This window comes from Maniola jurtina, chromosome 16, assembly GCF_905333055.1.
Source record: "Maniola jurtina chromosome 16, ilManJurt1.1, whole genome shotgun sequence".
Classification (NCBI taxonomy): Eukaryota; Metazoa; Arthropoda; class Insecta; order Lepidoptera; family Nymphalidae; genus Maniola; species Maniola jurtina.
Window position 1 is genome coordinate 8,362,721 of NC_060044.1, and position 15,552 is coordinate 8,378,272.

Below are 15,552 nucleotides of genomic sequence, written 5' to 3' on the forward strand. Positions count from 1 at the left end.
CGGTTTGTTTGCTTGGTTGCTTACAGCAGAAACAAAAAAAGAAAGTACTTAATGGCTTTAAAATTGCATTGAAAAAATTGCACCTTATCCAGATAATTATACGTAATTATACGTCCAAACTCCAATTGTGATTAAGAGGATATTTTCATGACATCTCAGGATAGGAAAGGATATTTTTGACGTCCACATTTTGTAATTTTTCGTCCAAGGATTAATGGATCCGCATTAATCGAAGATGCAGAGCGGAGGGCGAAAAACGCTCACACTACCAGCGTACTGTGCACCACTCCACCACGCGACGGCGACAAATACCCAACAGTTGTCAACCTTCATGACGCGTACTGAAGATGTTTTTAATGTCGTGAAAGCGAAAGCATAGCGTATTTCGTGACTATCTACTTTTAGCTACTTTTCAACATGTTTGTTTAACAATCGACGGAATCAGTGTATCATTGATGAAAATGTCATCAGTTAAGAGGTTAAATTGTGTTGTTAAGCCGCTTTTGTACACGAATATAATTACGTAGGACCCGGTTCAAATATGTGTTTCATCGTTCATTTTAAATATTATATCGTTATCGTAAAACAAAAAATTGGACTATTTTAATTGAATAGCAATAGAAATTGGACTATTTTGATTGATTTTAATGAGGTTATTTAGATAATGGTATCAATTTGGCTGCACTATCTAAAGGACATTCAGATTATTTTAATAGAGTTACGAAATATTTTACTGTACTACAACATAAGTGATTTTTTATGAAGCTAAGTAATACAGAATTGAAATCGAAATTCAAGAAGAATAATGTATAAGTAGGTATATTAGCTCTTTTACATGATATTAAAAAAATCACACTAAGAACCGGATACTACTTAATTTCCATAAAAATATTGAATGCCAATAGATATCTTAACATCAAGTACATCAGTGCTAGATAAATTTGTACATACGTGAATTTTATCGATAATTTTATATTTATCACATACATTATAGAAACTTCTATGCGTATTTGTCCAATTTAATACTTAATTGTGTGAAACTATTCTATACGCTTTCATTTTTAATGGCAGCCTTATCATGAACAATACACAAATAATTACATTACACAATGACTTAGCAGAGACCGTTACGTCAAGATAAATAGGTAAATACATGGTTTTTGTTAATTTTAGAAAATAATGTTTCTTGCGGAAATTCATGAAATCTGTTACAGCCCTGTAAAACTTTGGTTCATAAGGCAAGCGATGGATAAATATTATGTAGGAACGTTAACTAATGTATACCTCGATCAGGGAGTCGAGCTAACTGGGTGCTCGGCCTGCTAGTCGGCGCGACAGCGGCACCGAATACATATCAAATACATTGAGACAAAGTCTCGATTTTACGGTGTCACTATAATAATATAATTATTATAAACAGCACTGATCTACTATTAAGTAGAATGATTAAAATCCCTCATCCTGTCTCGCCCCTGTTACCCTGCAGGATTGCTCTGTTTCAACTGAATGTTTGAAAAATCTGCTAGCTGTGGTTTGGCATGCTAACGCGTTCTCATATTAAAATAATCAAAACGGGGTATGTTAATGATTCAATCTCACTTATACAGTATATCTAGTGAACGAGTGAGACGGAATGATTAGCACCGCTTCATTTCGATTCATTACTTTATTGGTACGCGTTATACGCGGTAATGAAAGCATACCGAGCGACTACATTACAGTGAACGCAGAATATCCGGGAATGGGGCAGGATCGCTCCGGCTTGCTGCGATTCGGCGGGAACATCTAACAGCACTCGGAGTTTGCAAAAAACAGAATGGCAGAAAGAGACATCCAAGCAGAAATATATCGCTACATGAGAAGATGACGGCAACGTGGTGGTGGTTTCGGTAACCGGTGCCGCACCACAAAATGACGAAACGGGGTATTTCGAAATAATATGATGCATTTTCCCCATACGTCTTAACATATTTTAGCATCAACAGCCAATAAGCAATACATATCGGTGTCGTATATTATGTTACCCCTACACTAGACGTTAGACTAGACAAACAGACGTCGAACATTTTCAAGATCTCCAAATCTTAGCGCTAATGAATTCGAACACGTCACAGATAATTAAATTGCCAAAAGAATTTAAACTTTTAATTGAATACCTATGTTATCATCTAACATAATTAAATGTTATTTAAGCTCATTTGGGTATTTTATTGCATATTAAGTATTTACTACTTATTGAAAACGAAGTATAGCTGCATAATATTCGGATACGATTTTCTTTGTAACTGTGACAAAAGCTCAATAAATTGTAGGACTATAATTATAATTATACCTACCTATAGGCGCATTAACGTCATTACGGATGCGTTATAGAAAAATATAATGAAATCTTGTAACGCTTTCGATAGACGCTGCCACGTCTAAACGGCTACCAATTTTGATACTCACATCCAATTTTCTAAATTACTTACATAAAACAAACAGCACTAGTTTCCTTACACTAAAATGTTAAAAAAAAACAATTAGCCGCTACAAACTGTCAAATATACACATATCTACTAATAAGGAATGTCATCATCATTACCTACAGTGGAATTATACATCAGTCTCAGTTTTGCTGCTTGTGCGCCGACTCCTGCCGCCAGAACCCGAATTCACCCAATGGGGCCCACTTAGTAAAAATTTCTTCACGTTATATTCCATTCTAGCCAAATCTTCCGGAGAAATCTCCTTTTCACCTTTATTTTTCAAAGCATCACGCAATTCTTTGCGAACGTCAATGTCTGCGATACCACCGCGACTGTACACTTTTGAATTATCGTTGATCTCTGTCACTGTTTCATCTCCACATTCAACCGGAAATATCGTCTCCTTCACGATGTTATTTATTATTTTTGGGTTCGAATCACTCTGCTTCGTTGCTTTATCCTGGTTCATATTCTGACTCGTCACGACGTTATTAGGCCAATTATTACGAGGCTCCCTGGTGTACATCTTGGAATATTTGCTGACGGGATGTGGCATGTTCAGCGCCAGTTCGTTCAATGTCTCAGTGAGTCTGTTTATTTTACTGTCTCTCCTCATAGCACGAGTTGTAAAAGAGCATTCATCTTCTAAGGGATCGTTCAAATTGTTTTGTTGCTCCAGATTCTTTTCAACCCATTCCGCAACTCTGAGCAGTTGCTGCTTTTGCAAAAGAGCTGCGCTGTCATCGCTTGAAAGTGAACTAGTACTTTGTTCGTTTGTGAATACTTTTTTGCTTTCATTAACTTTCAAATGGGTTTGAGTCAAATTAGGATAAACATTGACTATGTTTGGTAAGGTTGGCTTAACTGTTTCTGCTCTTTTGTTTTCGTCATCTTCTACTCCGACGGGAGGAAAATCTTTTGAAATTTTAGTACTTTCAATGGAATGGAGCTGTGACATATCGATTTTCTTGAGCGGTCTCTTATATTGATTGGCTTTGCTTTGCTCGTAGCGATCAAAATTAAAGATTTTTATCTCTTGATTTTCATTGGGCGACGCAACATCTATTTTATTGGAAATATCGATAGTGAGATCAGTGTTGTTCTGTGTATTGTTTGAATCACCATTAAAGTCATTTAACAAATTATCGATTTCTGCCGCGTTATGCTGGCTACCGAGCTGAGAATTATTATTATACTCCGAATTGTTAGAAAAGTTGTGAGTCTTTAATGGTTGCAGTGGCGATGATGAAACATTCAACAAAACTGGATTAATCGGATTACTTTTTACGGACATACTCGCTTCTTTATTGTTATTATCGACATGAACATCTATCAGAGTACTTTCCACCACTACATTGTCATTTTTAATAATATCACTTTTGGCGTCGTCATCGTTTTTATCTAAATCTATAAAATTGTCTAAGCCATCGTTGAGGTCCTTAAAAATTGAATTTTCGTTACATTTGCTCTGACGGCGATATAACACAGGTGGAACGTCTGGCTCTGCGTTATCTAGTAGTATATTTTTAGAACCCGCTTGCATACGTAAGTGGCAAAATCGAGGCCCTGGGCCTACTTGTGTATTGGATTTATGAGTGCTCACAGTTGATTTCGCTATAGATGATGTCCGACTGGCAGCGCCCATTGAACTATGAGAATTTTTCCGTTCGTTTACATTCTCAACTTGGAGAATAGGAGTTTTTGGTTTTATTTCTTTATAATTCGGTACATCTCTAAGCATATCATTCCCTACGCTGTGAATACTGCTTTTCTTGCTAGAAATCGAGGTTTTTGTGCGATCACAGAGCTTGTGATGTACTGATGGCTCCATATTTACGCTATTCTTGCGCAACTTGAAGTCATCCTCTACATTAAGCATAACTTCCCGTTGGACATCTTTATTTAGTTTCAATTTATCTTCACTTTTGATCATATCATTAATAACATTGTTGGGTTTATTGTTCTCAACTAAATGTTCTTGAGTCTCTTCCTGTTCGGGAAGACTATTTTGTGGCATAATGTACAAAGGGCTGTGCGACATTCTGTCATTGACAAGCCTTATTCCAGGCGGGGAATGGCTTCGTATACTCAGACCTGAATGCATCGATTTTATTTCAGCATTGCAGTTCAAGCATAGATTGTTTTTGATTTCTCCACTCAAGACAGTCTGTGTAGATACTGTATAATAACTTTCGTTATAGCAGAATGGTTTATTTTGAGATTTAGAACAGGAACATGTGTCACAATGCTTTGTTACAGAATCTTGAATGCTGTCTTCGAGAATTTTAGACATGAGTGATGCAGAAATATTGAATTCATACTCACTTGCGTCAAAAGTGTCAATGTCATTTCCGTTTTTAGATTGTGTAGAACCAGCAGACTTGGCTGTTTTGGACATTACATATTGTGATACTCTTGCTTGAGTATCAACAGGGAGCTAGAATGAAAAAAGTACTTTCATTAGAGTACAACCAAAAAAATAAAAAATTACTTAATTTATATGATATACCTGGTATGAGAACTTACATTATCTAGCTTCTGAGACACAAAATTATCAGGCTTGCATTGCAATAATTGGATTGCTAAGTTCATGTCATTTTTATATCTCTCCTGCAACAAGACAATAAGTACATTAAAAAAATATAATAAAAATCTACAATAGTAAATCACTTAAATATTCAATGATCCATACATTTTCTTTCTGTAGCATACTGTAGTTATGTTTTGACTCTGCTAATCTCACAGATATAGTAGCGATATCTTTGGTCAATTGGCTCTTCTCACTTTTCATCTTATCCACCATTTGAAGCAACTTTTCCTCAAGAACTTGATTCAATTTCTGTACCTTTTTGTGTGAATCATATAATCTGGAAACGAGTTGTATATTCTGATTATTTCAGAATTTCAGCGGCACTCATATTCATTACCCAAATTATAAATGCTAAAGTGTGTTTGTTAGCTTGTCCTTCAATCGCACCGCAACGGGGCAACAGATGGATATTTATTGAAGCCTGTCTAATTATGACAGGAGATGCATGTTCAGTAGTCAGTACTAAGTCAGCGATGAGATGAAATGATAATAAACATATTGCATTATATGATTTTTTACCTAAAGACAAAATAAACTATATCATTAAAAACCTATTAAATTACTTCCTTTAGTAATTCTTAATCGCATGCTCTAAGATAATAAAACATTGGTCATTAGATGGCAATTAAACATATGATCTAATGAATTATCTAATGAAAGTTAATGGAAGGCAGTACTACTTTTACAGGTTTTTGATTAGAAAAATACTTTTTACTTTCACAGAAGGTACTTGTTTAATTCATACTAACTAATATTATAAACCCTGAAAAGGAAGACCCTATCCTGATGGACAGACAACATGAAATGAGTCCAAGGCAGTATAAAACTGAAAGAATATCTTTCCTGTTTGTAACTTTTCTGAGCTGGCTGAACTACTCAATTGAAGAATTAAATACTACTAAACTTCTTACAGAATGTGCTGTTCTTTCTGTTGCTGCTAAATAATAAAAATTTCAAAATGGCCACAATGAAAATTTAAAAAATTAAAGCAATACTTCATGTACAATGGTATGGAACGCTTCGTGTGCGAATCCAACTCGCACTTGACAGATTCGCTAAAAACCTAAATACACAAAGGCAAATCACAGGCAAAAACTAGTATTTAATAAATTTTTACTAACCTTTCATGCTTTTCCCTCCAAGTACTGACTTGGTCTTCTAAATCATTGGCTCTTGCAGTACACTTAAAAAATTCAGCCTCTAGTGCGACAAAGTGCACATCACGCTCTGCAAGATGCTGCCGTAAGTGTTCCACCTCCTTGTGTAACTGGGCTTCTGCACCGTCACTACATTCCTGGTAATTTATGTGTGCATTAAAAAAAATATTAAAAAATAACACAATGTAAGACTTAATTAAGTAAGTATATATAAAATAATAACAGTATGTGCATTTCATCCTAAATACATGTTTAAAACACAAAAGAAATTAAGACACTCTCGCAAATAAGAATTTAAAAGCCAAGCATGCTATTTTACTGTGATTAATGTAATATTCAATAAGAGATTTACAGAATTTGAAATACAAAATAATACTGCTACTAGTTAACTACAGATTAAAGATTATAGAATAGTTGCTATGACAATACAAAGCATTGATATGATTAATATAATTTACAAGATTTAGAAAATATATTTTATACTTATTTCTCTTACAAATAAATCTCCCCTTGGTGAGTAGATAGCTAGTCAATGTTGATAATTAAACATAAATTATAAATATTGAATATGTAGACCAAAACCAGCTAAGTATAGTAAATGCCATTCAACAAGACAAAAATACCTTTATTTTTACTAAAACAAGGTACCAGAAAATATTCAGCAGAGGTTTTAGAGAAACATACGAACATTATACTATTATTCATCACAAGAACAGTAATATTGCTAGACTACTAATAGGTACATCATCAAATTTTTACCTTACAAGGGGAGTTCTTTATTCTCTCATCCATCACTATAACAAGTTATTCTAATCACATTTCACATTATGAGACGTCCAAATATAATATAAAACACGTAAAGTGATTAAAAACAGCTATTATTAATTAACAATAAGCCACTGTATAAAAAATTAAATAAAAATCAATCGGACACAAAAGTGAAAATATTTACTTCAATTTTAAATCGACATAAACAGCCATCTGGCTACAACGATTGTAGTAATATTGATATTACAAATTATCGTATTGCTAAATAAAGTTAGTTAAAATGACAACATAAATTATTGGAAAATCCAAAAAAATTTTAGACAAGACAACGCAATTTTCATAAAAAACAACTTGACAATCGTGACAATTATTGCTTGACGTAGGTACATTACGTCGCCCTACGTCTACAGAGTCCGAAAAAACTGTCTCAATCATTTCATTATTATGAGCGCAATTGTTGTGTGATTGGCTGAAATTTTACCCTTCTTGTTGCAACAGTGTATTGTAACCAATAGTGAGTGACCATCAACCAATCAGAAGTGATTGCGATCATGACATTGTAGATGTCATTCTACCGCAATCGAGGTTGGTCTATGGTCTATACAATTTACCAGAGACTAAGAGAGAAACTTTTATTTTAATGTTGTCGAACTTGACTTCTGTCTATGCCTGAAATCTTAAGTCCGCAATGCACTATCAACATAATAATTCATTTCTTTTGCCCACTTTACACTTGCATCGCGAATCGTGAGCGACCCGAAAAATGCGCGAAATAAGTTTGAAGCTAGTTAAGTGTGAATAGTCCTTTTGTTGGGACAATGATTGCGGACAACAAACCAACTACATAACCAATACATAATAATATAACTATACCTATATCGATAGCACCGAATGAGCAGTCATACAAGGTCTGGACTGCACCATGCCATCTACCTAAATGTGTTTTCTTGAACACATTTTTTGTGCGCAACTACAAATTCACGGTTTTCGGATATTTTCCATTACTTGTCTTATAAGACCGACCTGCCTACGTTTCATGATTTTAGTTTATAACGGGAAGTAGGTACTCGTACCCTATAGGTTTTCTTGACAGTCACGACTCACGACAGACGTCCAGACAAACAGACAGACAACAAAGTCGTCTTAAAAGGGTTCTTTTTTCCTTTTGAGATAGGTACCTACGGAACCCTAAAAATATTAAATATGCTCATTGGCAAAAACCAACAACCAACCTATCTTCTCTAGTAATCTCAAACACTCGAATATTTATTACGTACCTATCACACTTGCTAGTTATCACACTTTTGAAATTAGAACTTAATTTTTCGTTGCATGAAAACGATCATACAGGACCATACCACTACACTTTTCTTTTCCCTAGAGTAAAATGTTATGTTCCTTGCTTCCCTTGACCTAGCCCTAAAAATATAAGCAAATTAGAACAAGAGGTCGGAGATCATGGCGCTTTTATGGCGTCCGACCATCATAATTGGCGTCACTTTTGCCATGGTGGCTTCAAATAGGGACCTACCTATTTAGTAGGAATGCGAAGTCCACTTTTACTTAGAGGCTGCCTCACCAGCAGCTCTGTACCTATATACATGTACGTAGATAGCTACATACTTACTTTTGGATGTGAGGCGGGGGGACGCCCCGTACACCGGCACGCCACCCGCGCTATCCCGATTCCCGCACCGACTCGGCGCAGGATCTGTGCGAGTGAATGGGGCGTCCCCACCCCGATTGCCATCTCGATCTGTCGCGTACTAAACTTACCTACGTACTTATTTAAAAAAATTCAACTGTTCAGAAATGGATATCGAATGGAAACTGAAAAAACTTGAAATTATTGCAGGACGTTGGCCAGCCAGGAAGTCAGACGAGGAAAATTGAGACGAATTTACGAAGGTAGTTCATAAAGAAGTTAGCTGTAAATTCATAGCTATGAGACTGATCAACTGTATTTTACTATTTGAACGATCTAGGAATCTACTCTGAATAGGAGCCTTGCAAAATTTTCCTGATAAACAAATATTTTCAAAGAACTTCGTAAAACCAAGGTCATTTATTATTATCTATTCATGGATAGGTATTGAACGTAGGTATTTTCCGAGAGATATCCTGTTTAAAATGAGCTTGGTAAAAATAAATAATAGTCAGAGATTCGTGAAAGAGAAACTTTGCTGGGCAATACTGCGCATACTTTAGGCGTCACTACACGTCTCGGGGTGACGGGGGTTCTATTTCGGGAGCGCGCACCTCATACTAATGTCGATCCAACTGGGCACTCCTTTGTCTTATTAAAAGTATATCGGTCAATGCGTAAATAATACAAGTTCGTTTGATTATAAAAGTAATCCAAAATGGGAAATCTCCTCAGTGGTGCTTCGGCCGAGGACGCTGCAACCTCGAGTAATATTCGTAACATGGATAGTGAAAGTGAAACAATGGAAGACGTAAGCGTAAGCTGTTTACGTGATGGCAGTGAGGTTGCTACCGAAGAACACTTCTATGACACTGTTAGTGACGACGACGGAACACGTGCTAAGATGAAACAAGAAGAAATGAGTGAGTTCAGAAAAGAAATGAACATTAAACGCGAGCAAAGAAGAGAAATACTCGTAAGACACAGAACAGAAAAGAAAGAGCTAGAGAACGCTTTACATAACGAAATGAAATCCAAGATTGAGCTGTGCGAAAGCAATAGACTACTTCGTGAATTACTGTTGAAAAATAATATTCAAATCCCTGAAGATCTTCAGTGCGATCAACAACCGTCTTACATTACAGACTCAATTTCACACATGGCAGAAGAAATCGAGAAATTAAAATCGACCAATGTCGCATTGAGATGTGATTTAGCGAAAACGAATAATGCACTCCAAGCCGCATATTCGGATGTGGCAGAGTTGAGTGCTCAGAACAGTGCATCTATCAAGCAAGTTAATGCTCTTAAGGAAGTGATTACCGTTAGTAAGACTATGATAGGACTTAGGGAACAGCAACTGAATGAGGTAAGTTCATTTATTACACCGCTTTTTATGTAACCTATGAATTTTGAAATGAAAAAAGAGTTTGAAATCCAGTTTGAGAGCACATAGAACTATTAATGCTGAATTGAAATGTTTCTGAATATGGAACAATATGTAGGTATTTATATTATTTAACGTTTCTTAATGTAAACCGTACCTACCTCCTACGGGAAAGTCGTTAATGACCGTTATTTTTTAAACTACGAATTGAGAACTTACTCACTCCTTTTTGACTGTCGGTTAAAAGTATTAAGCACAAAAAAAGTACCTATCTAATCGTTGCATCACTTGTAACAATTTTGGCAATTTATTAAGGTTTTCTTCCATTTGATTTTATTAAGTTTTTGGTTTTTTCCACTGCAATGTAGCTATAATAAATTCTAGAAATAGGCCATAAATGTAAGTATAAAAAGAAAACTAGAACTTCTCAAGTGTATCAGTACCGTTGAATGCATTAAAGGCAACGACCTGCACTTTGTATAGTAAGTTCCTATACCTTCGTCGTCGGTCAGGGACCGCCCAAGTACGTAGCATGTCGGCTGACTCGTTGGCACGTGGACTTGACGAATCGCCAAATAATACTGATAATAAACATCACTCTCTCGAAGATGGACATGAATAGTGCCAGAATATATTATTCATTTATGGCAATTTTTCGACGCATAATTTAAATCAATTTGTAAATCGATACTTTAAATAAAATATTATAAAGCTTATCTATAGCATTGGGGAATAATGTAGGTACCTAATCGGTGAAGGAATTCTTGAAATCGGATGAGTAGGTTCGGAATCGGAAGTAGAAGATAAGATAATTTAGAACCTGATATTCGTACCTTCCTTTCTTCATTCAAACTTACAAACTTGACCTCTTTATAATTTAGATTTTACATTGCGGCTTTTATGTCTGTTAACGATATCTCTAATCTCTATAGTTAGCGATGTATTTTAATTAATTTTGTAAAAAAACATGATACAAATTGTTGATATCATATACCTAATTAAATGTATGATATCGTTTTAAAAGTTATAACTTCTAAAAAGTGAAACCTAGCTCCTTCTAAGAGTATGATGAAATTGATCACGATTTATTCCTAAGTACCTACTAACGAACAAATTGATTTCAGTTAAAAAACAAACTCAACGAAATCGAGCAATCCTTAGCTGACAGAGAAACAAGCATGCTTTCAACCGATCTACGACAAGAATATGAAAGGCAATTACAGAATATAAGGACATTGCGTGGACTTTACGAAGAACGAGCAAGATTGGCTGATGTGTCCAGACAGGCACTCTCAAGAGAACTTGATGAACACAAAGTATTATTGGAAGCCGAGATTAATAAGTATGTTGACATCAATACTTCTAATCTTTTAAAAAAAAAAAGAATATTACCCATGTTAAAAGACTAATATTCCCCTTTCCTCTCCAACTAAGCGTCAGGCTTGTGCTAGGAGTAGGTACGACAATAGTGCAACGGGCGGGGTTTGAGCCGTCGACCTTTCGGTTTTCAGTCCACTCCTTTACCGGTTGAGCTATTGAGGCTCAAATCAATCTATAGGTGTAAAACTTAAAGCTAGCCTAATTACTGTACAAATCATGCCCACGTGGGATGGTGCCAAAAATACTGGCTGTGTTTCCACGTTGGACAGCCAAGGTTTGCGCAAAAAATGAGCCAGCCCTTCTGTTACTAGATGAGGCTATTAACCGCTCTTGGTTATAATATTAAAAAATTTGTAGATGACAAGTTATGTCTGTTTGTTATCTTTCACGACTAACCGTTGAACCAATCAATGAACTAGGCACAGAGATATCTTGCATTCTGGAGACGCACATATTTTTGAAACATCCTATTACAAAAAAATGTAAAAATTAGACATTCCATCAATTAGAGTTTGCATTATGTGGGGTTAGCGCGGGATACTACTAGTACTGTAATAGGTAATGATTTTTGTGAGTTTGTAAGCAGAAATTGTTATATTAGATAATAATTGTGCATTATGTAAGCTTATTAATAATGCATAGCTAATTTATACAATATTGATTATAGGACTAAAGATCTCACTGCAAAAGTTAACGATCTCGAAGCCAAGGTCAATGTTTTAGAAGAAACTGTTGAAGATAAAAATAATTTGATAGCATCGTGCCAACGAGAAACCCGAGGAATAAAGGCAGAGATGTCAGTCGTAAACAAAGTAAGTGCTTAACTACTTACATCGTAAAACTTAAAAGTAAAAGTTAATTTCAGGAATAAAAACATGTCATAACTCATAATAATATAAGATTGAGGTATTTAACATTTCAGCTGTTCATGTAATGTTTACCTATTACTTTCAGTTATTTTCTCAAGTGCTGCTAGGCTATAAAAACAAGCAGGATCTGGACATGCTGGTACATCGACTTGAAGAAAACCATGGGATACTCACTCAAATGGCAGGAAAAGAAAATAGTTCGGAAGCCTCTTCGGAGTTGCCTAAATTGCTATTGGAACTCGTTAGCCAAATTGACGAGCCTAATACATTCAATGAAACTGCGATATCTGACAGTGTAGAGGCACCAGGTAAATTACCTGAGTATTTTATTGACTAAAATATAGATAGTGAAAATTCCATAATTATAGGTACCTACCAACACTTTGAATGATTTAGTTCAAATCACAACTCAATTCAATTCAAAATATTTTTATTCAATTAAACTTTTACAAGTGCTTTTGAATCGTCAATATAATCTACCACTGGTTGGGAATGCCGTTCCTACCGCGAAGAACCAGCAAGAAACTCGGCGGTTGCTCTTTTCAAGTACCTATGTATTCAATTTACAATAATATGCCAAACTTTTTTCGAATACGTTAAAAAAATTAACTTTTTCAGGTGTACAAAATACTTCTGCCGAAGAAATAGTAGAGAATCTGCCAAAGGTTTGGCGCGTGCTCATTGAATTGCTCAGCCATCAAAGTGAAACAGAATCAAAAACTACAGAAAAAGTAACAACTTGTTACAAATCCGTCGAAACGAAATCAGGCCCAGTTCTAGTGCCAAGTGTTAGTCAAACCTATATTAGGCTTAAGGTAAGTTTCCTGTGTTTATTTTAGGATTAAGTAGGAAATTTCCTTTTAACTGTGAGTCACGTTTAATTCATGCAACAAAACAAAAATAAGCCCGTGACCAACAATTTGCATTTTTAATAAAAATACATATGAGTTTTGGAACAAAGCCAACTTTTTTTTTACTTTCTTTTGCAATATAATCAAATAGACACGACAGTCCTATTACATGTTTTTACAATTATTACGTATGCTTTTATTTTTCAGGATCTGATATTAGAAAAGTTGACCTTGATCAAAGAAGTTAATCGTATGAAACAGCTAAACACTCATTTGGAGTCACGTCTAGAAGAGCAAGAGAGAAGACTGTGTCTTGTAACAAGCGAACTAAGCAAAACATGGAATGTTGTCGGAAGATTACGACGTCATCATCATCAGCTCCACACACATGAAAAAATTCTAAAATATGAATTGCAGCAGAAAAGGAAATTACTGAATGAATTGAAAGAGGAGCTTGAATACTGTCGCGAAAAGTGGGAACAAGCGAGAGAGAAAAATACCCAGTCAGAAAAGGACTGGAAAAAGCTACGAGCTGAATTCTCTAATAGGAAACTCAAACCAGACTTAGCTTTAATTAACAATTCAGCTGAAAGTGGTTACAGTGACGAAAAACCATCTGATGAATCATCTGAATCTAACGATGAAAGCGAATATGTAGAACTGAAAGTAAAGTGCAAGAAAAAAATGAAGAAATCATTTGAAACAAACATAGACTCGAGTGCTGATTTCAATTTAGCTGCCGAGAGAGAAGATCCAGTCAGCGATATGCTAGACGTAGCAGATCTTCCACTTGATACTCAAGACGATAACCATGAATGTGATGATGTATCTGATTCTTTTAATAGTGAGAGTTTATTCAAAAACGACAAATTGTGTGAAGAAACTGAAGATGAAGCGGCAGATATGACTAATGAAGATCATTCCATTGCTGAAAGATCTCCAGACTGTAGTATCAAAGAAGACGTGGTTAGTAACGAAACTACTCATAATAATAGTGATGTACCTGGAACATCTACTTCTACTACTAACCTACTTATGACTATTGACCCAGCTGCAATATTAAAAAGTATTAGGGAACAAAATGAAAGACTGGCTCTAAGAGATAAAAGACTTGAAAAACTAGAGAATAGTGGCAGTAATTTATTGAAAAAAACGCAAACGATTGCGAAGTTTAGTGACCAAATTAATAATACATTGGACAATATACTTAACCGACCAACATCCGGCAGACAGTGTGATGATGAAAAAAATACTTTTGAAGTAGTTTTAGATAACCGCACTACCACCGAAAATATACAATCTGAAAATAACACTGAAGATACTTCAAACATAGAAGAAAATTTCGAACATTCTAATGTGTTGGATCATCCCTCTGAAAATTCTAACCAGCCAAATCCAGAAGATGAAATCACGACAAATATTGCTTCAACATCTCTACAAGTAATAAACACCTTAACAGATGCCCAGAATCTGAACTTTAGTGCAATATTAGAAAATGTAAGAAAACAAAACGAACGTCTTGAACTAAAAGATAAACGGTTAGAAAAATTAGAACAAGGGTGTTCTGAAGTGGTTGAAAATATTTCAAATACTCTCAATTTTGAATTAGCTACAATTGCTAAGCTAGACGATTTACATGAAAAATTTAATGCAAAGGAGACAAATTCGCTCCATGAACCTGATCCTAACGAAATTTTTGATGTGGAGTCTGAAAGCACTAGCATTACAAATACAGAAGAACCATCAACATCAAGAGATATAGATCACGAAGCTAGATTTGCTGCTCGAGATCTCCGCTTAAAGAGACTTGAAGAGCAAACTAAATCTCTGGTAAAAAAAGTTAACAAAACTACAACAAAGGGAGTAAAAATCAATTACAAGTTAGAGGAACTACATAATATTTACGGTTCCGAAAACTCTAGGTCTGGTACTCCTTCGGAAGATACTGAAGATAATTCACAGAATGATGACGACGTACCAAACGAATAGACTTTCATCATTTTGCACTTTTAGAATTGGTAATTTTGTCAATGTAGCTTCCTTTTTTAATATAGCTAAAGAGTCTATCCTTAAGCAATTGGCCAGTAGAATTATGTTAAAAATTGTTGTCAGTTCTTATTGTTATTATAGTAAAGAAAGGGTAATAAAACAAAATTATTCACTGATTTGTTTTTATTATTTAGATACAATATATAAAAAAATAATCAGGTACATAGGTAACTTGTATTGGCGTCACTCAGAAAAGCAGGTATTATTTAAATATTTTTATCGAATTATTGGAATGTCCTCTCCAAAACCAACACAAAAAAAACACAAGTTTAATGTGTAAGGTTATCCGAGAGTTTTAATCTAAACAAACTAATGCCAAAATAAATAATTTAATTAGAGCGTGATTGCTATCACAACATCTAATTATTCAGTTCACAATCCAAATACC

General features: G+C 35.1%; 2 protein-coding genes across 4 annotated transcripts; one reads left to right on the top strand and one right to left on the bottom strand.

Moving 5' to 3' along the window:
• Positions 1 to 1,983: 1,983 nt before the first annotated feature.
• Positions 1,984 to 7,334, bottom strand: LOC123872954 (GATA zinc finger domain-containing protein 14). 3 transcript variants are annotated; one of them, XM_045917571.1, is made up of 6 exons: positions 7,168 to 7,334; positions 6,975 to 7,009; positions 6,180 to 6,352; positions 5,161 to 5,335; positions 4,995 to 5,078; positions 1,984 to 4,905 (listed from the first exon to the last, which is right to left on the bottom strand). In XM_045917571.1, coding segments are annotated over exons 1-6 (2,778 nt in total). In that variant the 5' UTR covers positions 7,169 to 7,334; the 3' UTR covers positions 1,984 to 2,595. The 3 variants fall into 3 exon arrangements, with proteins under 3 accessions (XP_045773527.1, XP_045773529.1, XP_045773528.1); XM_045917573.1 differs by lacking the exon at positions 6,975 to 7,009; XM_045917572.1 differs by having other exon boundaries at positions 6,975 to 7,334.
• Positions 7,335 to 9,172: 1,838 nt separating this feature from the next.
• LOC123872953 (myosin-2 heavy chain) lies at positions 9,173 to 15,280 on the top strand. Its single transcript, XM_045917570.1, has 6 exons — positions 9,173 to 9,997; positions 11,140 to 11,357; positions 12,063 to 12,207; positions 12,350 to 12,572; positions 12,883 to 13,079; positions 13,323 to 15,280. The coding sequence occupies exons 1-6, from the start codon at positions 9,347 to 9,349 to the stop codon at positions 15,102 to 15,104; spliced, it is 3,216 nt and encodes a 1,071-aa protein (XP_045773526.1). The 5' UTR covers positions 9,173 to 9,346; the 3' UTR covers positions 15,105 to 15,280.
• Positions 15,281 to 15,552: the final 272 nt, after the last annotated feature.